This window comes from Rhincodon typus, unplaced genomic scaffold (genome assembly GCF_021869965.1).
Source record: "Rhincodon typus isolate 14 unplaced genomic scaffold, sRhiTyp1.1 hic_rhity00002797, whole genome shotgun sequence".
In the NCBI taxonomy this organism is placed as follows: domain Eukaryota; kingdom Metazoa; phylum Chordata; class Chondrichthyes; order Orectolobiformes; family Rhincodontidae; genus Rhincodon; species Rhincodon typus.
The window spans coordinates 1-25000 of record NW_025968435.1 but is presented as its reverse complement, the minus strand read 5'-3'; the positions used below and the strand labels follow the sequence as shown (position 1 = coordinate 25000).

Below are 25000 nucleotides of genomic sequence, written 5' to 3'. Positions count from 1 at the left end.
AACAATCATCCCAATCAATACCCGCACACCAGAAAAGGCCACAATGAATAAAATTGCTAAATGCAAATAATGTGCATAGGAAAGTTCCAAACGTAGAGTACCAAAACTGTGGTGTGTTGCGGAAAATGTAGAATGCACTGTCGTGGGCTTGCATTCACTTTTTCTTTGTATTTTATTTCCTTCCTCTGGCGCTACAGCTTGCAGAAGTACTGAGGATGAGTCCCAGGAGGATGTGTTGATGGATGAGGCTCCCTCAAATCTCAGTCAGGCGCCCACCCTGCAGGCTAACCGAGAAGGTACAACAAAAAAAAACTGTCTTTGCTGCTATGCAGGAGGAGAGCCCTTAAACTACCAAACCCTGCATCGTCATCCGTTCACTAAGAGAGAAAGCATTTTCTTTATCTGAAAAAAAAAAGCTTTGTGTTTGCAGCATGAGTGATGGGCACTGCACAAAGCTTTGGGACAGTAAAGGACTCGTCTTTGATCATTCCCTTTCCATCCACCTCTCCACTCTCATCAATTTCCTTCCCTCCTTCCCTGTCCCTGATCGCTTCCTCTCCTCTCCTCTCCCTCCCAGCACTCATCCATCTCTCCGCAGTAGTAGTTGCATTCCTCCACACATCCCCCCCCAACCCCTCCACTACCACCACCACAGTACCTCCATCTTTCACCTCTCATCTCCCTTCATTTGCCACTTAGTAGTCAGCCACGCAGTGAGAAATGGATCAGTAGAGGCCTAGGAGCAGAAATGTGAGCTATTTTGCCTTGACACCAACTCCCACCCCACCCCAACCTTGTTGCTCTCTCATAGATTATAAAAAATAAGGTCACCCAGAATCAGGCCAGTGGGGAAGGAGAGAGGAAGTTTAGGATGTACTGGTTACCCCTCTCCTGTATGCAGTGGTAGGATAAGGTCCAAGGCTGTGCTGAAATGAAAGAATTAATTCTGAAGCCCTCGCCCTTGGACGGAGCAAAATTCCAAACTTGCCTGAGTGGGCCTGCTCAGATACGTGAGGGCAGCTGTTGGATACAGACCCAAATCCTGATGGAATCGGCACTGGCGTTGTGGAACCAGACACACTGCAACGTAAAACTGTTGAGTTTGCCTGACCTTAACAAAGTGACTGGCAAAAGTAAATGGTGGGCGGATGGCACAAGCTTCCTTGTTAGCTGAGAAATGGTGAAACGGTACCACTCCTTACTGCAGTAACTGAGTGCTGTTCTTGTGGCAGTCGTGTTACTGTAGTAATGGGGTAGGTGGAGGGGAGGAACTGGGGTCAGTTGGTACCACATTGAAAATTTTCAGTTCTCTCCCAGCCCGTTCATGTCCCAGTGCAGGTCAGCTGGTGGGTGACTTTGGCGCGAGTGTGCAGCTCCGGGGCAACCGAGTTTCAGATGAGCTGAAGTCCATGGAAGGTCAGTGCTCAGCCAAGGCAGAATTGGACCAGTTGTGGTCTGGAGGATTTCGGCAGCAGATGAGCAGAGTTCACTAATCCAAGGTGTTGCTGCAGATATGGGTCGGCGTTCCGTGCAGTGGGGCAGTTTTGAGGTCAGCTGCGAGCTCAAGGCCAGGTCAAGTAGGACAGTGACGTCGTCAGCCATCAGAGACTGTGATCGTGAAGGGGCGATGGAGTCAGCTTCTGATTCTGCATGTTGTCTGTAGCTGTCAGTGACTTGCTGTTTGGTTTTGTCACTGTGCCATGCTGTGGAACCCACGTGTCCCTTCACCATAGTGACTGTTTCTACCTGTCCTAAGTCTTGCAGTTGCTACTTTGAATCCGTGGTGTGTTCAACAGCCCAATACTCTGCTCCAAAGAAAACTTCAACCAGAATTCAAGTCTACACTTTGATGTGAGGGCCTTATTTCAGTTAGCCACACCGCACAAAAACACTCGCACCATTCTGTTTACCCAGCTCCGTGTTGATACAACCAGTTTGAGCCCAGTTGACTCTTAATTAAATGTATCCAGCATTGTAGTTTGGCATATAAACTGATGTTTTCCCAGCCACCATCAGTTCTGTGGAAGGTCACCAGACCCGAAGCATTAACTCTGTTTTCTCCTTCACAGATGCTGCCAGACCTGCTGAGCTTTTCCAGCAACTTCTGCTTTTGTTTCTGATTTGCAGCATCCGCAGTTCTTTTGGTTTTTATTGTAGTTTGCCCATTCCATTAGGTCTTAAGCATTCCTTCACGCACAGTTCAGTCAGACTGTTAACTTTGGCTGCTCCCTTGTCAGTACCTTCCAGAGCTGCTTCACAAGGTCCAAGGGTACAGGGAAATGTGGGTACCATCTCATTCCAACCGCTCACCCCTGTTGAGACTCCCTCAGAACACTGACTCAATATCTCCCCATTTTGTCTCAATGTTCAAAATCCTCCAACTCCCAACTTTAGCTGTTCTGCAGGAACACCTTCACTGTGCACGCTGTGGTTACTCCCCACCATCTTGTGATGGGCAAGGAGGGATTGTAAGGAATGCCAGCCCTGCAGACCACTGCCCAGGAACGATTGTGAAGCTTGCTTTCCTTGGCAGCAGCATTAATCTGCATGTGGATGGTTATGCCAGCGTTGTTAGGAGACTGACTGTCCCTCATTATTTGAACATGGAGTCCTGTGGGACACGAGGACTTTACTACTGAGTACAGCACTTGCCCCAAGTTACTGAAAGGATGGAGCTGTGGAGGCGTGCTCTTAGACCACACTGGCATCGTGATCTCTTAACAGAATGACTGCACCTTGGAGAGGGAGCTGAGCTGCTACCAATTTATTTTGTCGGCAAATCACCGGCTATTAAGACATGCGGTCCTGACCGTGATATGAGAGGTCAGCTGTGTACGTCCTTTGGCACCCTCCGTTCCCTGCTTCATGTTGTTTGTGCACTGCAGAGTTTGGAATCGATTGCACATCAGGAATCTGGCCCCACTTCGACATCTGTAGCAGCAGCTGCCCTGGCACAGGTTGGGTTTGTGTTGTGTTCTTGCCGAAGTGAAGAAGGAGCTACAGGAGGGGAGTTGTTCTAGGCTACTCCAGAGCAGCACTACAGGATGGCTGGAACGTCAGAGGTGCTGCCTTTCAAACACAGAATTAATCCGAGGCCATGTCTGACTGTTCGGTCAAATGTTGACGATCCGATGGGGCGATTGGAAGAAAAGTTTGGGAGTCTTCCCCTGGGTCCTGGCATCAGGGAATTTGGGAATCCTCCCCTGGTCTGTCCCTTAATCAGAATATCTGATCAACTGATTACTCACCTTGTTGCTCTTTCAGATCTGCCTATGTGTAAAATTGCGACTGCATGTATGTACGTACGAAACCATAAGCAAAATGTTTTGAGTGAATGATTAAGCACTGCATCGTTTATCTTCAGTCAAGTTGGTTAAATTTTGGTCCTGTCAACTCAACTTGCAGCGAAGCCCGTTGTCATTGTGTAAGAAGTCTGATTTGTCAGTTCACCCCGCTCCCCTTTTCACAGATTCAATGAACATCTTGGACCCTGATGATGAAGAGCACACACAAGAGGAAGACAGCAGTGGAAGCAATGAAGATGACGACGACAGCCAAGACGAGGATGAGGAAGAGGAGGAGGATGAAGACGATCAGGTGAGAAAGCATCTCGCGTCTGGGTTAATCGTCTCCACCCCGACCCTAACCAACACCACCCCATCCAGTAAGTACCAGGAGCGGAGCAAAGGCCTATTCCCAGGTAATGCCTCTTTTCCCCCCACTCAACCCCAAAAGAAACACAGTGGGTGGCATTCTTGAATGGACTCTTTCTGACGTTCGAAGCACAAGGTTTTTGGCTTGAGGAGCCTTGTCCTTCAGCTCTTTGCCAGTCAGGTCAAACCAGGATGAAGATAGCCTCTGTTTTTCATAAAACAGCACATGCGAACATTCCCCAACTTCTGCATTTGTCCCAGAGCCCTGCAAAAAGCCTCCCTTGAGGTGTTATAGTTGAGGTGAATTGTATAGATACCTCCTTGTGGCAAGGCTCGATACATACATGAATCAAAAAAAAGTGGCTATGTTTATCATCCTGAAATAGAAGAGGCTTACACTATCACTGTAGACCGGTCGGGCTGAAAGACCTATTTCAATAATGTAAGTTTTCTGATTTGTTAAGTAAATGAATCTCCCCTAAGATCCACACCATCCTGACTGGGAACAATGATGGTCATTCCTTCAGTTTGCCAGGATCAAATTCCTGGAACTCCCTCCTTGCTGGGCAATGTGCAGGGTGTTCCCACTTCACAAGGGGGAATGCAGCAGCTCTACCCAACTTCTCAAGGGGCAGTAAATCCTGTAATGAGATTTTTAAACAAAAATTTCATTCCACCTATTGCTGCTCCACCACACCACCTTCTAAATGGTTCGAGTAGTTTTACTGTTTCTGTCGCGTTTCTGGCATGGTTTGTCTGTGGGGCAGGGACCAGGAGAGGTTGACTTGACTTTAGCCACGATGGAGCAGGTATCTACTCCATGTCCACATTAGTAACAGTCTGGGGAGTAAAGGAAGGCAATGGTCTATTTGTGGACCTGAGTGTTTCACCCATTGTGTACACAGGATGATGAGGAAGGTGAGGAAGAGGAGGGGGATGAGGACGACGAGGATGAGGAGGGTTCAGAAATGGAGCTGGATGAAGACTACCCCGACATCGATGAGTCGCTTGTCCGCTTCGACAGGGAGGACGACCTGATCATCGAGTTTGACAACATGTTCTCCACCGCAGGTAGGAGGCTGTCTTCGGCGGCTCTGCCTGACTCTCGTCAGCCATGAGCGTTGGTTAGGGATTCGCTCAAAGGTTCAAGAACCGCATAATGCAACCAAAGCAGTGTAAATGCAGACAAAAATGCAGGAACTCGAAAGCAAAAAAAAAACTAACTGGGAATACACGATGGGCAAGGCAATGTCTGGAAATGATTCAGACCCCTCGCCTTGTTCAGATGGAGTGTCTAATTTGAAATGTTAATCTTGAGATTTTCATCCCTCCAATTTCAGCCAAGATTCATGTTCTAATATTCAATCTCTTCTGACTGCTTGTTTGCTCCGTCTTGTGAAACGTGTGATGCGGTCACCACTGTCTTAATAGGTGAAATGTACGTGCTGTCGTGGAGGGAGGTTCTCGTTTGGTCAGCAGACAGCCTTCAGTCTGATCCCAAGCTGCTCAGGCCTGGCTCAGTTGCCAAGAGCAAGGGTCAATTGATTATCAGGAGGTGTGGGGGCAGGGTGGTGGGCATCGTGGGGAAGCTGTTTGTGCATACCTTTAAGATTGTGGGGTAGATGGCTGGGCGTGTGGGAAAGCTATGGACTTCAAGAGAAAGGAATTCTCGGGAAGGTAGCTTCGCTTTAAGGAAGACCTTCCTCCTCTTTATTTACTACCCCCTCTCATGTCAAACCAGGAAACACAGTTATCACGCTAACCTGCTGGAGTGATTGTGCCGAAATATGAAGACCAGGGCCCAGTTCTGCTAGAGGTTTGAACTTCATTTAAATCATTGTGGCACGGTGGCTGAGTGGTCTGCACTGCTGCCTCACAGCGCCAGGGGCCTGGGTTCCATTCCAGCCTTGGGCGACTGTCTGTGTGGAGTTTCCATGCAGTCCCTGTGTCTGTGTGGGTTTCCTCCAGGTGCTCCACTTTCCTCCCACAGCCCAAAGACATGCAGGTTAGGGTGGATTGGCCATGCTAAGTTGTCCCATAGTGCCCAGGGATGTGCAGGTTAGGGTGGATTGGCCGTGCTAAATGTCCTGTAGTGCCCAGGGATGTGCAGGTTAGTGTGGATTCGCCATGCTAAGTTGTCGTAGTGCCAAGGGATGTGCAGGTTAGGGTGGATTGGCCATGGGAATTGCAGGGTTACAGGGATAGGGTAACGGGGTAGGTCTGGGTGGAATACTCTTTGGACAGTCAGTGTGGACTCGGTGGGCCGAGTGGTCTGCTTCCATACTGTAGGGATTCTACAATTCTACTAAGTGAGTAGATATGGAAAACGCTGAAATATTTTTGACTGGGTATTTGCACCAGCCTTGGGCATGGGAGCGGGTAGTGCTGGCAGAGGAGAAAGGGGAGTTTTGTACAGATTTTGAAAGTGTGTTTGGGAATCATGCCTACCACATTTTGAAAGCACTAGGGCTAACACCGGCATCCTGATAATTGCACTGTGCAGCCAAAAGTAGGGACTCAGCCAGCAGTGAAGCTGCTGTTTAACCAAACACCCCGAACGTATTCCTGAACCCAAGGCACCAAGGGGGAGACTCAGTCCTGACTGACGTCTCTATCTCCTCAGGGAATCTTGCTCACAGTTGGAGAAGCATTAGGTTCACCTGCTTAGGGCCAAATTGAGGGTGAGGGTCCAGAATATCATCCATCTGAGACCACTGAGAATGGCTGGGTAACTGGCCAGTGTTGCAAAGTCTATCCTCGCCCTTTACAGTTTCGCGGGTTGGGCATCTGTTGTGGGGAGCAGGGGGGTGGGGTGGTTGGTGAGCTTCTCCTCAACTGACGGTGCTCAATATTTTCAGCAGTAGGGGCCAGAGGGAGGAAATGTGTTGGGCCAGAAAATCTGATTCAAAACTGTTTGAGCCTGAGTTAGCCGCAGAGGGGTTAATGACACTGCCATGCCTTAGCACCCACTGTATTTTTGGTTGGCGGTCATGGGCGAAGAGAGTGGATGCTGGTTTCCATGTTCTCAAAGCCGGGGAGGCAGGGAATAGGATTGGTTAGGGTTAGGGATACGAGATCTGTCTGGTCTCATCCAATATCTGGAGAGGAGATGTTGACCGATGAGTGCGCAAGGTTTTATTATTTGTCAATAGTGATGTGGCAGGAGTAGGGAGGAGGAGGAGGACTGATTTGGTTGGGTTACTTTTTTTTTTATTTTCCTCCTCTGAGTGACAGATGGAGTTTAATTTGGATAAATGTGAGGCATTGTATTTTCATAAAAATAGAAAAGGACAGGACTTCTATAGTTAAAAGTGAGGGGCTTGGGTAATGTTATAAAACAGACAGACCTAGGGGTTAAGATACGCAATTCTTTCAGATTTGTGTCGCAGGTAGACAGGGTGGTTCAGGAGATGTTTAGCCCGCTTGCCTTCATTGCTCAGACCGTTGAGTATAGGAGTTGAGTCGTCATGTTGAAGTTGTCCTGGACGTTGGTGAAGCTTCTTCTGGAGCACTGTGCACAGTTCTGGTCAACCTGCTAAGGGAGGGATATCGCTAAACTGGAGAGGGATCAGAAAAGATTTCCCAGGATGTTGCTGGGAATGGAGGGTTTGTGTTATAAGAGGAGCCTGGATAGGTTGGAACTTCTGTCACTGGAACACAAAAGGTTGAGGGGTTGGGGTGAGATGTCATATTTTTATTTTAATTGGGGACATATTTTTAATGTGGGAGGAGAAAGATTTAAAAAGGACATGAGGGGCAACTTTTGCTTTGCTTTAAAAGTGTGGCTAATGTGTGGAATGGATTTCCAGATGATGTGGTAGGGGCGGGTGCAGGTACATGAACAGGAAAGGTTTGGAGGGACATAGGCCAAATGCTGGAAAATGGGACTAGTTTAGTTTGGAATTATGGATGTCATGGACTAGTTGGACTGAAGGGTCTGCTTCTATACTGTATGACTCTGACTGACTGTCCAGGACAATGAGGATGCCCTCGTGGTTTTATTTTAAAGATCAGGAGGATTCAAGAGCCTAGCCACAGAGAGGGTGTTACTGCTTGTTGGAGGGTGGGCTGGGATGTCCAAAACCAGAGACCGTCGTCACAAGCGGGCCAAACGAATCAGTGCCGGGAGAATGTGGAACACGCTCAAACTCTGAGAAGCTGTCAAGGGAAATTGTGTGGGTGTGGGTGTGTAGGCGGGGTGCACGGCTGAGAAGCTGGATAAACACAATAGTGGAATGACCGGATGAAGTATCTGAAATGGAAGGAGGCTTGCGTGGAGCCCAGACATCGGCATTGCAGCTTGGCTTTTTATTTTGTGGGGAGATGGGTGGGGGTGGAAATTGTGACAAGGTGGGGCGACAGTGGTTGTGCAGATCAGCGGAAGTCTGTGCGTGCACACTCTCTCTCTCGTTGCTGATAAGCCTCTAACCAAACCAAACGACCAAAAGCATGCGTCTGTTTTTTTTCCCCCCACTGTCAGCCGATCCCTTCCGTGGAGACAGTCACTTTGGGAGCTTTGATGCAGCTGCCAGCCGTACATTTCACCTCCCTGTAGCAGTGCACGATGAAAATAATGGCAGTGACATCCATGGTAGGAAACTGATTGCAGCTTCTGTTCTGCTCACACCAGCTCTAGACGTTAACTCTCTGTGGTGACGTGGCGTAGGTCGGCAGAACGTCTGGGTTCTGCGCAGTGTTTCTAAACGATTGGCTGTCCTTGGGGGGGGGAGGGTGGGGGAGGGGGGTCGGTGCGAGGGCAGTCTGTGCCATTTGGCCGTGGCTGGAGCCTCTTTCCCAAACTTGCTCCTGGGCAGACTGTTGGTTAATGGCTGGCTCACTCCAGCAAAACCCCAACTTCAGTTTCTCACTCCCCCCCCCCCCCCCCCCCCCTCACCACCTCCCACCCCCTCTATGTTCTGTATAATCCATCTGGCTTTGATTTATCACAGCATAGCAGTGCACCAGTTCTGCACTGGCTTTTTTGAAGGGCAGTCTCGGTTAGTCCCTCTCCCTGGCTCTGTCCCCCAGTAACCCTGAATGTTTCTTTCCCAATTCCTCTTTGCAGTTTGCCATCCTAGCCAATAGCTCAATTCAAACTCAAACCTTGTTTTCACATGTCACCTCTGCTTCATTTGCCAACCATTTGAAGTCTGTGGCCTCAGCCACCAGAGACCATTCCTGTTTATTTACTATCTCAACACTCTTCCTTTCAAAGGTATAAGCTTGTAGTGATCCTTTCTGCTGCCCCTCCTAACGAATTGGCACATCTAGTTTGTTCACATTTGAAACTGGCACTAATTGCAATCCAGGAGCGTACTTATGTTTTGACTATACTTGTTGGGATCTCTGCTACCGTGACTGGGCTTTGTAGCTGGTCAGTTTGAGATGGGAAATATTCCATTCCCTTTGGGAAACTCAGTATTGACAAATGTGAGGGATTAGCATCAGTTGAAGCAACTCTCTTTGACAGCACCATTTCTTGCACAGCCTGAGATTGTGTCAGTGTTGATCCCTTAACAATATACCAGGACTTGCTCCAGAGACTGCATTATAAAACTAATGGTCTTTAATGGCTGGTCTTCCCCAGTGAGGGCAGTCGGTTAGGAAAGGCAGGGACCAGACTGAAGTTTGTATTCGGCTATGAAATGCGGTAGTGGAAGGCCGCAAAAGCTGTTTAGCACAGTGTATTTCTGAAGAAGGGTCTAGACCCGAAACGTCAGCTTTCCTGCTCCTCTGATGCTGCTTGGCCTGCTGTGTTCATCCAGCTCTACATCTTGTTATCTCAGATTCTTCAGCATCGGCAGAATCATAGAAATATACAGCATGGAAACAGACCCTTCGGTCCAACTGTTCCATGCTGACCAGATATCCTAAATTAATCTAGTGCCATTTGCCAGTATGTGGCTGTATCCCCCTCAACCCTTCCTATTCATGTACCCATCCAGATTCCTTTTTAAATGTTGTAATTGTACCAGCCTCCACCACCTCCTCTGGCAGCTCGTTCCATACACACACCACCCTCTACGTGAAAAAGTTGTCCCTTAGGTCCCTTTTAAATCTTTCCCCTCTCACCTTAAACCTATGTCCCTCTAGTTTTGGATTCCCCTACCCTGGAGAAAAGACCTTGGCTATTCACCCTATCCAAGCCCCTCATGATTTTATAAACCTCCATAAGGTCACCCCTCAGCCTCCGACGCTCCAGGGAAAATAGCCCCAGCCTATCCAGCCTCTCCCTATGGCTCAAACTCTCCAATATCCTTGTAAATATTTATTGAACTCTTTCAAGTTTCACAACATCTTTCCTAAAGCAGGGGGACCAGAATTGAATGCAGTATTCCAAAAGTGACCCTAACCAATGTCCTGTACAGTCACAGCGTGACCTCCCAACCTGTATACTCAATGCACCGACTTCTGTGACTCTTCCTTCCTGTCAGTCAGGCAACGTTGACTGCCATTATAAAACAGCAATGTCAGAAGCTGCCTGAGGCTCGCCCGAATGTTGCTGTCCTGCCCTGTGGGGTAGGTAAGACTGCGTTCAGTAGACTGGAAAGCTGGTTTGTGTAACACCAGCGCAGCATGGCTTCAGTTTCCTGCACCAGCCACGGTTACCGTGAAGGGTTCCCCTTCTCCCCTCGCCTGAGCTGTGGTAGCACTCGGGTGAAAGCACTGCTAGTTATCTCTTGAATGAGAGAACAGTCTGATTTCTGATTTTAAGATGGGTTTCCTTTGACCACTGTCTCATTCTGTCGACAGCAGGCCACGTCTTTCTCTAGAGCCTTTGCCAGCAGTTGAGGTTTTGATGGAATCTATAGCATGTTGGCCAGTTGTGCAGCCATAATGAGGCTGGATGAGTGGCCTGGTGGTGACCTGAATTTCTTTTGAGAGTTACCACCCCCACATCTTGACAAACCGATTGTTTTCAAACTGGCAATCCCTCGATGTGTTGCTTTTTTTTTAAAAAAAAAATTATTTCACAGGATGCAGATGTTAGTTGCCCACCTCTGTCTGCCATTGCAGGTGGCATGCAAGCATCGTGTTGTTTTGGAAGGCAGGTGATGAAGAGTTGAATTGCTTGCTGCAGGATTCCCAGCCTTGCACTTGCACCAGGTCTGGTGGGAGGGAGCCCGTGGGTTCAGTTTCTGGTAATATGGAAGACTTCGCTGCCAGGCAGGCAGGCCTCAGGGGGCACTGAGTGCCACTGATTGCAAGATCAGTCTGGGTGAGTACAGAACTTGGGGGCAGCATCTTAAAGTTAGGCTTTGGCCTTTTGAGACGCAGGTGAGGGGCAGTTCTTGTGAATCTGCCCAACAGCCTCGTGGATGGCGCTCTCTGACAGCTGCTGTTCCCTGGGGCGCAGCATGGTAAACAGCTCTGAGTACGGAACCATGACTGTTTCTGTGTGTCTCGTCTGTGCAATGACGATTTCTCACTGTTGTGGGATCATCTCATTATTAAAACAGGGGTCAGTCAAGAGCATTGTGAATTAGTGCCAGTTTGATAACAAGCACAAGTTAAACCGATTGAAATGTTTGGAGAGAGATCTGTCAAAATTAACTTGGTGTGCTTTTGGTACTTAAGTCTACCATTAATTGATTGTTGTATGGGAGAAGTCATTCTCTCCGCAATATTCTAACGTGGAGAGATGCCAGTCTCCTCCCGATACCTTTTTAACAATTTATTTGCTTCCACTTTGTGTGGAACAAGTCCCAGTCTGGATCCAATATGTTGCTATACCCTTTTTATTCCAATCTTCTAAATAGTTTTATGAAATCAATTAGGCACCGTGGGGGGGGCTGTATTTTCAAACACTTACCATCCATTCCAGTCAAACTGAAAACGAACTTACTTGCTCTCAGCTCTCTTCTGCTCTGCCTCTGATATCTTGGGTTTCACTACATTTCTATCTGCCCTCTGTGTGTTTTACTTCCCGTCCTGCATCTGCCCTACTCCCCTTATTTTTGCCATCTTCCACTTCTGCAGAACAGAGAATGTCTGTCTGACTGCCGTCGATGTCTGAGAACGGGAGTTGGGGGGGGAAAGAGGCCCGATGACCTAAATAACCGTCTCAGCATCGGCAGCGTGCCCGCCCCCAGCGCCCGTGATATTCATAAACGTGAGGCTTTTGGAAAATCGATCCTGTCCCGTGACTACCCAGTACAATTATGAAATGTTAAGTCTGGACACTTGGAGAGTCCAATTTCCGTGCCCCCCCCCCCGCCACCAATCCCAACCCCGAACCCCAAACCATGCATAGCTTTACTTTAGAACACTGCGTATTAGAGGTGCGAGTGACGGAAATTTCACTGTCAGGACACATTTCCAGGTGAAGGGGCCACTCTGGCTTTAAGAAAAGAAAGTCGCTGCTGCTAAGGGGCCTTGTCCAAGCTTCTTTAAATAAAAAATGAGAAAATTCCAAGATGCATCCATCACAGTTCAGAGGGACTATAGCTAAGTGGAAGTTTTTAAAAAGGCATCAGCATTCCAGCCACCCAGAAGGTTCTGGGTGGATGTTTTGTTTGGCTGTTGGAGCTTTGTGCGCGCATTAGTCCAAGCCTCTGACGTAACTGATTCAGCCACAGATCTCAGTGGGCCTCCCCACTCTTCAAGTATTAGCAAGACCCTGAGCCCAGTGAAACGAGGCAGAGAGGGCTCAGGGAGCGCAGGAATGCCTGCAGTTTATTGCGTGCAGTTGGACAAGACCCCTTGGGCTTGGAAAATTCACTCTCGCTAAGTGTTGATGCGTGTTTAAAAGCATGCCTGGCCTTTTGACTCTGGGCTGGTCTGTTTTCTCTTGGACATGGTGACGTTGCGGAGCATTCGAGGGAGGGCCTCTCGGACTTGCATCGGCCTTACAAAGTGTTTCACAGGACTGAGCACTCGTCTCCCTGCCCGTTGGTTTCAGAGCCTGCTGCCTTGGCAAATACCTGTCCCCTTGGCTCCCCCGGCTTTTACGTTCTGGCCTTTATTTTTTGACTTTTACTTCCAAACTGCTCCCAGGCCAATTTTTATTTTTTGACTTCTGTGACCCATGCGGGTGTTGAGGATGCTCGGTGCAAAACCTTGGCTGACTTTGGGTGTGAAATACAGAGGTGCCGGAGCAGATTGCACCCTGGGTTTGTGCCTCATTCAGAGGAAACACGACAAGTGTAGGAGGCAGATGTCTGGAGATGCTCCACAAAGGGGCCGCGGGGGTCTGTATCCAATCCTGCGTGTGCTGTATGTCCCAGTCACGACACAGTGTGAAGCCATTGCTGGCAGCTCCATTCAGAAGCTGGCTTTCCATTTCCAGGAGAGCAGTCAGGGCAAGGGTTAACAGGGTGGTGTCAGTTAGAAAGTTATCCATTCACCTCTTAGACACCGGTTTAAATCCCACGCTGCTGGATTGACAATGTGCTTCCGAGTGATTGGGTAGAGTACGAGGATTTGGCGGAACAAAATTACCCAAATTCCTCACAGATGGTTGGTAGTAAGTTGTCAATATCTCTCTCTGTCAAGCTGCAAGGATGTGGAAACGTTCTTAACTAGGCAGAAATAGTAATCCCATGCTGGGAGAGTGTAGAGAGAGCTTTACTCCTTACCTAACCCCGTGCTGTCCCTGTCCAGGGAGTGTTTGGCTGTGAATGTTTGGATATAATGAAGAAGGAGCTTCACTGTGTAGGTAATGGATATGTGCTATTTAGCCAACACACACACACCCTCCTCAGTTTGCTCTACCCACTTCCACCAAAACCCTTAGGCACAGCAGGAATGATTTTCTTGCAAATCACACAAAATAAAACCACTCCAGCAGTGTGCTCGAATATTACAGGCCTGCTGCGTGGTACTGTCTCTTCCAACAGCAATTTGTTGCACATTCAGATTGCAACAAATGTTTAGAGTTAGACTTTGAAATGCTGTGTCTCCGTCTGTCAATCGGCCCGATTTTAGCACGTTTGTTGTGAAGATGCTAATGCGAATGTCCAATCCCTTTCTAATGTTTCACCACTTTTCCCCAGCGGATATACCCCCCGCCCCAGGTAACATTCCAGCCACGCACCCACTCATGGTTCGGCATGCAGATCACAGCGCGCTGACGCTGGGCACAGGATCCTCCACCACCAGGCTCACGCAGGGCATAGGGCGCAGTCAGCGGGCAATCCGGCCATTTGCTGCCAACACGGGCCACACCATCCATGTGCACTACCCTGGTAACAGGCAGCCGAACCCTCCACTTATCCTGCAAAGGTAAAAGAACAAGAGGATGGTGGGTGGGTCAGCACTGAGTGGGGGGGTTGGGGGGTCCTTCAAGGGGAGTTGGTGCCGTCAGGTGGTGGGTACAGCTGGTGGGGGGGGGGGGGGGGGGGGGGCAGCACCAAGGGAAGGGGCGTATTCGGTGGGGTGGTGCGGGGCGAGCCTGTGCTGATGGAGGGGGCATCAGGGAGTCAGCGCTAACGGAGGTGGTGCTGTCGGGTGGAGGGGTCGGGGTGATGTCAAGGAGTCTGCACTGAGGAGTGGGTGCCTTTGTGCGGGAAGGAGTGGATGCTGTCAGGGTTTGGGGGGGTGGGTTGGTGTGGTGCTTGTTGGAAGTCTGCGCCGAGGGAGGGGGTGCTGTCAGGGTTTGGAGGGGGTGCTTGTTGGAAGTCTGCGCCGAGGGAGGGGGTGCTGTCGGGGTTTGGGGCGGGGGTAGGTACTTGTTGGAAGTCTGCGCCGAGGGAGGGGGTGCTGTCGGCATGTCAGTGCCACACTGGCTGCATTTAATGGCTATTCTAACCTCCGCCCCTGCCCATACCACCCTGTAGGTTGCTGGGGCCCTCAGCTGCTGCAGACATCCTCCAGCTGAGCAGCAGCCTACCACTGCAGAACCGCGGCCGCGCCCGGCTCCTGGTTGGTAACGATGACGTGCACATCATCGCCCGGTCAGACGACGATCTCCTAGACGACTTCTTCCATGACCAGACGGCTACCACCAGCCAAGCGGGTAAGGCAACCAGTCCTCTTCTGGGGTCTTGCTTGGGGTACGGGAGGGGTGTTGTTGGTGGTGAAGGGAGGGAACAGGGCAGTGAGCCCCAGGGGTAACCCATTTGTGGTGCAAACGGCAAGGTGGCAATAAAACAGCAGTGACCCGATTCTGGGCCAGTAACTGCTAGGCTGGCAAAAGGGGACAGGGTTTTTAAATGCTGGTCTGTTTCTGCTGTATCGTTTGATGGGTTTCACTGGCCAAGCCACCACCTATTAATCGACCCTAATTGCCCCCTTGAGAACATGCTGCTGAGTCTCCCCTTGCAGTCTGTGTGGTGTAGGGTCACCTACAATGCCATTAGGGAAGGAGGGAGTTCCAGGATTTTGGCACGTCTGCCAACATCATTCCGCGTTCGGGTTGTTTCTGTACGTACACAGGTGTGCGTGTGTTCATGTGGTGGGGTGCTCAGAGTGGAACTTGCGGGCAATGGTGTTCCCTGTTCATCTGCTGCCCTTGTCCTTCTTGGGATAGAGGAGGTGGGACTGTATCTCGTAGACACGACATGCACGCGCACAGCTACCATTGTGCACCACTGTTGGAGGGATTGAATGTTGTGTTCAATGTGGCGCTGATCGAGCAGGGTTGTTTTATCCAGCCTGGTACTGATCTTCACGAGTGTAATTGAGCTGTTCTCATCCAGGCAATGGGGAAATGTTTCAGAGATAGCAGGAACTGCAGATGCTGGAGAATCTGAGATAACAAGGTGAAGAGCTGGATGAACACAGCAGGCCGAGCAGGAAGGCTGACGTTTTGGGCTTAGACCCTTCTTCAGAAATGGGGGAGGGGGAGGGGGTTCTGAAATAAATAGGGAGAGAGGGGGAGGCGGATAGAAGATGGATAGAGGAGAAGATAGGTGGAGAGGAGACAGACAGGTCAAAGAGGCCGGGGATGGAGCCGGTAGGGAGGAGATAGGTCAGTCCAGGGAGGACGGACAAGTCAAGGGGGCGGGATGAGGTTAGTAGGTAGGAGATGGAGCTGGGGCTTTAGCTGGGAGGAAGGACAGGTTAGGGATGCGGTAGGGGGAGCGGAGATTTTGAAGCTTGTGAAGTCCACATTGATACCATTGGGCTGCAGGGTTCCCAAGCGGAATTTGAGTTGCTGTTCCTGCAACCTTCAGGTAGCATCGTTGTGGCACTGGAGGAGGCCCAGGATGGACATATCGTCTGTGGAATGGGAGGGGGAGTTGAAATAGTTCGCGACTGTGAAGTGCAGTTGTTTAGTGCGAACCGAGCGTAGGTGTTCCGCAAAGCAGTCCCCAAGCCTCCACTTGGTTTCCCCGATGTAGAGGAGGCCACAGCGGATGCAGTATACCACATTAGCAGATGTGCAGGTGAACATCTGCTTGATGTGGAAAGTTTTCTTGGGGCCTGGGATGGGGGTGAGGGGGGGAGGTGTAGGGGCAGGTGTACGGAAGTGTGCTTTGCCGTTGCTGAAGGGGGCAGTTGGTACAGCGGTCTGTCAGTCCTACACAGTGTGGCTGTAGAATGAGGAGGCATAGTTTCAGAATGAAGGGACAGATGAGGAGGCAAGTCTTCTCTCTGGGGGAGATTATTCCACACAGGCTCCCCATGCTCAGAGAAGTGGGAGGGGGCAAGTAACTGAATGTATTCAAGGCCAAATTAAAGTTTGATTAGGGGAATGATTAATGGCGTTGAAGGGAGCAGGCAAAAAAATGGAGTGAAGGCCATGCCGATAGTCATAAGATCCTGGGAGGTGCTCACATAACTGCCTCCTGTTCCTGTTTCTTGTGTTCTGGATGGCCAACCTGTTATCTCAACACTGTGGGCTCCAATTTTGAAATGGAGCTTGAGCCCAAAGCCGCCTCTGAGCCAGTCTGACATGTACCAGAGAGTTCGGAGCGTTTCGCAGATTTCCGACCACTGGAGGTCTGCTCGGCAGAGTGCTGGAGAGGAACTGATATGGTGGTGCAGGCAGAAAGTGTGGGAGTGGGTGTCTGACCACCCCTGTTGTGCTTAATCACATCATTTCTCACCTGCGACCTGCAGAGAAAAAAAGACAGGCACCTGTCCTGTGGTGTAATGCTGCATCTGAATGTTTGCAGGTGATTGAACGCTGCATCTGATGTTGGGGTTCTCCCCTTGCTTTGGCAGTGTAGCTCATTGGGCTTCTGTCCCACAGCAGTTGTAATATTCTCTTTCTTTCTGCAGGTACCCTGTCTAGCATCCCAACTGCACTCACTCGCTGGACTGAGGAATGTAAAGTGCTGGATGCAGAAAGTATGCATGACTGTGTGGCAGGTGAGGATCTTTCTAAGGCCGACGTAGGCAGAATGTTTCTTTCTGTGGCATCTGAAACTTGCAGTCACGTTGGAATCCTGACCCCCATGCCCCCTGTCTGAGCTCGGAGCTATCCAGTAACCCAGTGTGTCTCCGTTGGGGCCCAGGCATCATCCGTCTCCTTCTCTGTTGCTGGCCCCTAGGGATGTTTCTGTGCTCTGCAGTGAAGCTGGCTAAGAGCTGCTAACCCTAACCCCAGGTGCTCCTGCTCTGTGTTGTCACTCTGTGTTCACAAGCCACACTCTCCTAACTGACCCACTGACCAGGGTCTGTCTCAGCTTGAGCACAAACTACTATGATGGGGGGGCAGCGTGCAGATACTCAAGCCCCCCATTCCACCAGTCATGCCATCGGTGTCGACCTGGGCGACTGTATGGAGTCTGCACGTTCTCCCCGTGTCTGTGTGTTCCACTCGGTGCTCCGGTTTCCTCCCATAGTCCAAAGCTGTGCAGGTCAGGGTGGATTGGACATGTTAAATTGTCCCGTAGTGCCCGGGGATGTGCAGGTTAGGGTGGATTGGCCGTGCTAAATTGTCCTGTAGTGCCCGGGGATGTGCAGGTTAGGGTGGATTGACCGTGCTAAATTGCCCTGTAGTGCCCAAGGGATGTGCGGGTTAGGGTGGATTGGCGGTGCTAAATTGTCCCGTAGTGCCCAGGGATCTGTACATTAGGTGTATTAGCCACGGGAAGTGCAGGATCACAGGGAAAAGGTAGGGGAAGTGGGTCTGGGTCGGATACTCTTTGAAGCGTCAGTGTGGATTAGTTGGGCTGAAGGGTCTGTTTCCACTCTGTGTAGGGATTCTATGATTTACCAGGAGGTTGCCAGAGCTGGAGGGTTTGAGTTTTAGGCATAGACTGGGACTTCTACGCTCTAGTGAGAAGAGGTTGAGGGGTGACCTTATAGGGATTTATAAAATCGTGAGGGGCATACACAAGATGAATAGCCAAGAGTCTTTTCCGTAAGGTGGGAGAGGTCAGAACAAGGGGGCATATTTTTAAGGTGAGAGGGAAAGATTTAAAAAGGACCAATGGGGTAACTTTTTCCACACAATCGGTGGTGCATAAATGGAGTGGACTGCCAGAGAGGTGGTGGATGCAGTACAGTTACATTTAAAAGACATTTGGATAGATACATGAAGAGGAAGGATTTAGAGGGATATGGGCCAAATGCAGGCAAGTGGGACTGGATTAATTTGGAAAACTCTGTTGGCACGTATGAGTTGGACCCAAAGGGTGTGTATCTGTGCTGTATGACTCTGTGGCTGTATACTTCTCTTCAGTATTACCATTCAGAATAAAAATAACTTCCAACTAGTTAGTTTATCATAAACAAAATTCCAGAATTAAAGCTATGTTCTCTCCTTAGCTGACACACTCTCACAATGCAAAAAGACAAGTCTCTGCAGAGATTGGTTTTATTTTAAAACAAATGGTGTTGGGGTTCCAGGTTGGACTGTGGTATCAGGTCTAGGGTGGGCCTCCTGCAAGGAAGAGTCTGCTCAGCCCAAGGGCGGTTTGTTCAGCTGCTCCTCAACCCAGGGAGTGGATGTGAAGCAAGGAAGGCCCTAATGGAGGGGTGGGGATGGGACAGAGAGCAGTGACCTCCCTCCTCAGGGGGTTGGGAGAGGGGCTGCGTCACTTTTTGGAGTGCTAACTCTGGAATCCTCTTCCCTGGCGAAGTGGTCAAGCTTCCCGTCATCCAGCACCTGGAGTCACTGCGCGACGAGGAGCTGGAGGAGCGGAGAGAGAAGCGTAGGAAGCAGCTGGCAGAGGAAGAAGCCAGGAGAGAGGAGAAGGCAAAGGAAGAGAAGGAGAACAAGGAGCAGAACGCGTCGGTGAGTGAGGGTGAAGGAGAGCTGGTTCCTCCGGGGTGTGTGGGACTGTATTCTGTGCCTTGTTGAGATTGCCTTGTTTTGGTTTGAACCGTCAGGAATGGGGTAGGTTTCCTTGGGGAATTGCCATGTGGGAGGGTGGTTGGGGCTCGGAGACATGGGGAGGGAGCAGAGATTTGGGGCACATGCTTTTGAGGCAGCAGGTTAATTGAAAGTTTTAAAAACTTTGGGTGTTCCTTGGGGACAGAAACATTGCATGTCAACCTGCCTTGGTTTTGCAAATTAGCTGCTATATGACGGTACTGCACAGGCTCCTGTGGCACAGTGGTAGTGTCCCTACCTCAGGGCCAGAAGGCTCCGGTTTAAAGTCTCACCTGTTCCAGACGTGTGTCACATTATCTTTTTTTAAAAAAAACTATAATTGAAATACAGAACAGGTTTGAGGGACCGACTAGCCTCTGTTCCTGACAAGTTGAGTTCTGTTGAGGGCATGTCTACCTTGAAATCCGAGGAATTGTAATCGAGCAACAAACGAGCATTGGTTGACTGCAGGGAGTTTGTTCTTTCTGGTCCTGTGGCAAAGATTCTGCTTCTTGTTGATTTTGTTACTTTATTTCTGTTATTGCTGTTTGTGCAGCAGGCTGTGGGCTCCACCAGAGCTGCCAACTCGTCTGTTCAAGGTGACAAGAGTCAAACAGGTTTGTTCCCCTGCTCAGCTGCAACTCCTATCCAATCTGGTGGCACTTGGGTGTAATCTGCGACGGTGCAAGGAGCTCGGAGAGCATGTGCTGCCACAAGGCTTGGGACCTGAAAGACGGCGGCTTCTTGCTTTTTAAAGCACTACCTTCTTTCCCCGCAAACCGTTCAATCTGTTTCCTAAGGTGGCTTTAACATGATCCTATCAGGGACAGCATGGGTGGTTAAATACAGAGTAAAGCTCCCTCTACACTGTCCCCATCCCCATCCAACACTGCCAGGACAGGGACAGCATGGGGGTTAGATAGAGTAAAGCTCCCTCTACACGGTCCCCCGTCGAACACTTCCAGGGACAGCACAAGGTTAGGTACAGAGTAATGCTCCCTCTACACCGTCCCCACCCATCAAACACTGCCAGGACAGGGACAGCACGGGCAGTTAGAGTAAAGCTCCCTCTACACGGTTCCCCATCAACAGGGACAGCACAGGATTCGGTATGGAGTAAAGCGCTCTCTGCTGTTTTAAACTGAAAGTAAAGATACCTCTACACTGTCCCCATTGAGCCCTCCCAGGAGAGGTACGTCACAGAGTTAGATATGGAGTAAAGCTCACTTTAATGCCAGACTATGCCTGTATGCTGTCTCATAATCAGGCAGCAGTGCCGTTCATGTTTTCTGGGTGCAAGCTGCAGTGCGGGGGGTGCACTGCTCTTCAGGGCACAGTTTAAGAGCATCATGCACTCGGAAATATGCCTGAAACTCTGTACCTCTGCCTGTTCCCTACACACCCTTGCTGCTTTCTAAGCTTGACCGTTCTCAGCTGGCTGTTTTCCTTGCACTAACGTGTTCACCCTTCAGTTTTAAGCACCGCGTCCTGCCTGCCTCGAGATGGAATGGTGCCCTTTGGGATGAGGTAGTAGGTTGTATAGTTTTAGGGTCATACCCGATCTTGGAGTTAACTATACAATCTACTGTCTTTCCTGCGGTGGCAAAAGTGACCTCCTGGGACTGCAAGACTTGCGTGATCATCCCGTGCACCGGTGGCGAGATTCCATGCGTAGAAACAGTTTCTTGAAGAAGGTGTCACAGCTGTTGGTGTGGGCTCACCTGCATGTGGTGCAATACAAGTCTGCTGCAGCTGGTCACAGAGTATTGAGGTGCCATCTTTCCCATGAGCCGTTGAACCAAGGCTCAGGCTACCCTCTCGTTTAGGTGTCGAAGTTTCTGCAGCCACTGGTGGAAGGGGAGCAGAAAGGGTTGTCTCTCCTTTCACTTTGTCTCGGCCTATGTTTCTCCCTCCCCCCCTTGGCCCTGACAAACATCGCAAGCAGACTTTCGGCTCGTCACATTGCTGGCTGCCCCTGGGCGGCTGTCTGTCCTCAATGTTGTACGGTGGTTACAGAGTGGAGGAGTCACCGGGGAGGAGCGAGCAGGCTGGAGGTGGGTGGAGCAGCATTTTAAAATGCTGAAGGAGTTCAGCAGTTTGGGTGTGGGAATGTTCCTCCCACGGCGGGGGGCGGGGTATCACTGGAGGTGAGGAACCAGAAATATGAGGAGGTCACCAGCAAACCCATTGGGAATTCAGGAGAGGTGTCTGCACCCAGACACCCATGAGCATTTGGAACTTGCTCCCACGGAGTAGCTATTGTAGATGCACTCGAGGGGGAGCTGAATAAACAATTGAGGAACGAAAGGTTGGAAGGATATTTGGGGTGCTGTGGGGGTTGGGAGGTGGTTTGTGTGAAGCGTATATAGGCTTGGTACTGATGAGTGAGTGTACTTGTTTCTGGGCTGTCAGTTCTTAGTAACGTGCTTCAAGCAGTATTTGTTCAAACAGTTTGGGACTTCCTGAGGAAGGAAGCGTGTGAAGTAAGGTGAAAGTCTGTCTTCTGTTACAGTCTCGGGCTGATACACCTTTTAGAACGTGCATGTCTGTGCGGGTTTAACTTGTTATCACTGGAAGAGGAGTGACTGGCACAGTTTGCTTTGGCACGCTGAGGTAGTAGGTTGTATAGTTGTAGGGCAGTGATTCTGACCCCCCTCCCACCCCCACCCTTTGTTTGTTTGTTCTTTGTTTTGCCCTGTGTGGAGATAACTATACAACCTACTGCCTTCCTCGCTAAGCAGTCAAGCAACCAACAGGGGAGATCAGTGGGTGGAAGGTAGGTCTTGGTGTTGTGAGGGTATGGGTGCAGGTTCAGAGCTGCATATGCAAAGGTTCAAAAAAGACTCTCCACACTTCGCTGGTTCCTGGTTCTTTTCAGTGGTCATTAACGTGAAGGGCTGGCAATGAGCTGTTAGAAGGAACAACTATAATACACATTAGATATGGAGTAAAGCTCCATTTACAGGGGCCCATCAGACTGTGTTGCAGGACAGCTGTGTCATGGGGTTAGATGAGGTAAAGCTTCCACTACACCGTCCCCCATCAAACAGGGACAGGGAGAGCACTGGGTTAATACAGAGTAAAGCTTCCTCTACATTGTCTGCAGCCGCCCCCAGCTCCCCTCTCCAATCAAACACTCCCAGGACAGGGACAGCACGGGGTTAGATACAGAGTAAAGCTTCCTCTACACTGTCACTCCCAGAACAGGGACAGCACGGGGTCAGATACAGAGTAAAGCTCTCTCTACTATTTTAAACTCTCTTTACATTGTCCCCATCAAACATTCCCAGGACAGCAGCATGGGGTTAGATTGAAATAGTGGAATTGGGAGCATTTGCCAATTAATAGATGGCTGTGACTTGTCTAATGCACAAAGCAGGACACCTGTTTGTTTCTGTAAGTGAATATGTATTCACTTCACATTGTCCCTCTACAATCATCAGTCATCCTGACAGCTTTTCCCTTCAATGCTCTTTGGGGCTGATTTGGTTCATTGGTGTTCCCTGTGAAAGCCCTTCCTGATCGTCCCACGCACCCCTTCCCGAGATGTGATGGAAGTGATCCTAACATCTCTCTTTCTGTTGTGCCCTCGCTCTCAGGTGTGAGCTCCAGTGCCTTGACTGCCACAAATGAAGCCATCAGCAACATGGCCGCCTCGATCGCTGAAGCAGCGCTGGAAGCCATGAGGACTCAGGGCCAGTTAGCAGGTGAGAGAGAGAGAGATGGGGCTACTGCTCCATCACCAGCCATCCACAACCCTAAATCTGTGTAAACAGGCTTGAGCAGCACTGTGCCCCCAAGTCTAACCAGAATACTTCCAAATCTAACCTTTCCCAAATCCCCCGTTTGCGTTGTAGTCATAGCCTCAAATCTCTCCACACAGGAAGAGGCCCGGATCAGTCCGTGGTGTGTGTTGGGGTGGGGGGTATACTGCAGGCACGGGACCCCCTCCCCCCCACCCCCATCCCCATGTGGTGGAGCCACAGGCACGGACCCCCATCCCATATGACACTCTGACTTGCGCGAGAAACTCGAACAATGGGTCACAGTGTGAAAAGTCAGGGCTCACCTGTTAAAATAACTGCTGCTTCAGAGGTGCCCTGACTGAAATTTTGGAACACACTCCTGGGAAAGATGTTGGTGCAGTCGGGAATGAGGATTTGAAGGTTGCGTTCAGATTAGCCATGATCTCATTGAATGGGGGAGCAGTCTCAAAGGGCTAAAAGACCTACTCCTCCTGATTTGCACATTCGATTGTCCTGTTCATCACAGTCCAGCATTTTTAAATTGCAGATTTTGTTTTGAACAAAGTCAGCACTGCTGCCTCATGGTACCAGGGTTCAATTCCACCCTCAAGCTGTCTGTGTGGAGTTTGCACATTCTCCCCTGTGTCGGTGTAGGTTTTCTCTGGGTGCTCTGGTTTCCTCCCACAGTCCAAAGATGTGCAGGTTAGGGTGGATTGGCCGTGCTAAATTGTCCCGTAGTGCCCAGGGATGTGCGGGTTAGGGTGGGAGTGGCCGTGCTAAATTGTCCTGTAGTGCCCAGGGGTATTCAGGCTGGTAGAATTAGCCAAGGGAAATGTAGGGATGGGTCTGGGTGGAATGCCCTTTGGAGTGTCAGTGTGGACTGAATGGCCTGCTCCCACACTGAAGAGATTTTATGATCTATGATGAAATAATTATTTTTTATTTTTTACAAAATCCTTCCTTCCAGACTCTGAGCAGCCTGTCGTCGGTTCCACTGGGTTGGATACACCACGGCTGGAGAACCTGCTCCCAGCATCAGCTTCGATGGAGGGTGCCCCTGCTGCGGAGAGCCAGCCCCTGGGCATTCAGGAGGCACAACCGCAACCTCTGGCCCCACTCCAGCCAGGAGTCCAGGCCTCGTCACTGCAGCTGGCCTCTGCCGAGGAGGTGGTGGCACAGTCCCTGATGCCCATCGAGACGGTGCCTGACAGACCGAGCGGGGAGGCCGAAGCCCTGCAGATGGAAATGTCGCCAGCACCGACGACAGGTGGGCCCCGCAACGCCATCACACGCACTCTGTCTCTGCATCGCGCCTTGCAGGAATCAAACAGTGGGAGCCCTGGAGCCTACAGGCACGCGTGTTGGCATTGAGTTGTTGCAGCCCCAGGCTCGGCCTTTCAGTTGTGCCGGTCATTCATGTCAGGGCTCTCGTATGTTCTCACCAGTGGCGTGGCGGTCAACAGCCGGAGAACCCAAAGCCCTGGGATCATGAAACAGGAGTTAGGAGTAGGCCGCTCAGCCCATCGAGGCTGCTCTGTCATCCAGTGGGGTGGCAGCTGATCCCAGAGACTCGGCTGTCCTTTCCCACCTGCTGTCCATCTCCTGCGATCTTCCGAGGGCAGTAAATTCCAACTAGGATCAAAGAGCCCAGCATTCGCCATCGATCAGTCCTGCACAGGGATCAAACTCGGGAAGTTCCGTACGTTCACTCATCTGGGTGTGTTGGAGCTCCAGGCCAAATACTCAGGGAGCTGCCCTGTGGAAGGTTTAATCTGCTCAAGGGAATCTGCCCTGCAGATGTCATTCTAGTGCCTGGTGTTTCCATCAAGATGTATAAAGAGTTGGCCTTGACAATATGGTCTAAAGTTTTTCTCAATGGACGTTCCATTCCAAAGATGGGATAGCTATTTGTAGACTTAACACTTTTTTTTTGATGTAGTGTTGGATGCCTTGTGTTGAATCTACTTTTCTTTTACCCCTCTCCCTGCTCAAACCCCTGGCTCCCTCACCCCGATTGTCTCTTCCCAAACCCGTCTTCCCCACTCATCCTCCCTCTTTCCTCCTCCCACACCCTTCACCTCCCTCAGCCTCCCAGTCTCCAGAGAGAGTGGAAGCTTCGGACACCCTGGTGACAGTGGGCAGCCAGCTGGAGGGCTCCCCCATGGACACAAGCAGCCCGGTGTCTGGCATGTTGGAGGAGACACCGGGAGAGGGCCTCAGCGTGGGAGGCGGTGAGCAAGGGAGCAGGCCAACGACTGAAGAGGCAGGGGTGCCCCCCTCTGAGTCAGCAGGCTCCGCAGAAGGTCAAGCAGAGCCAGCCCCAGCTGGAGACCAGAGGTGAGCACTCGGTGGAGGCGGGGGGATGGCCATAACACTGTGGTGGAACGCTCCAG

General features: G+C 50.5%; 1 protein-coding gene across 1 annotated transcript; it reads left to right on the top strand.

Annotated features, from left to right (window-relative positions):
- Nucleotides 1–197: 197 nt before the first annotated feature.
- LOC125481613 (E3 ubiquitin-protein ligase HUWE1-like) lies at nt 198–24944 on the top strand (the record flags this gene model as incomplete). Its single annotated transcript, XM_048593408.1, has 11 exons — nt 198–296; nt 3470–3597; nt 4559–4724; nt 13649–13877; nt 14432–14610; nt 16821–16910; nt 18629–18783; nt 19418–19478; nt 22461–22568; nt 23575–23874; nt 24695–24944. Coding segments are annotated over 11 exons (1765 nt in total), but the record flags the coding sequence as incomplete, so codon positions are not given.
- Between the last annotated feature and the right edge of the window lie 56 nt (nt 24945–25000).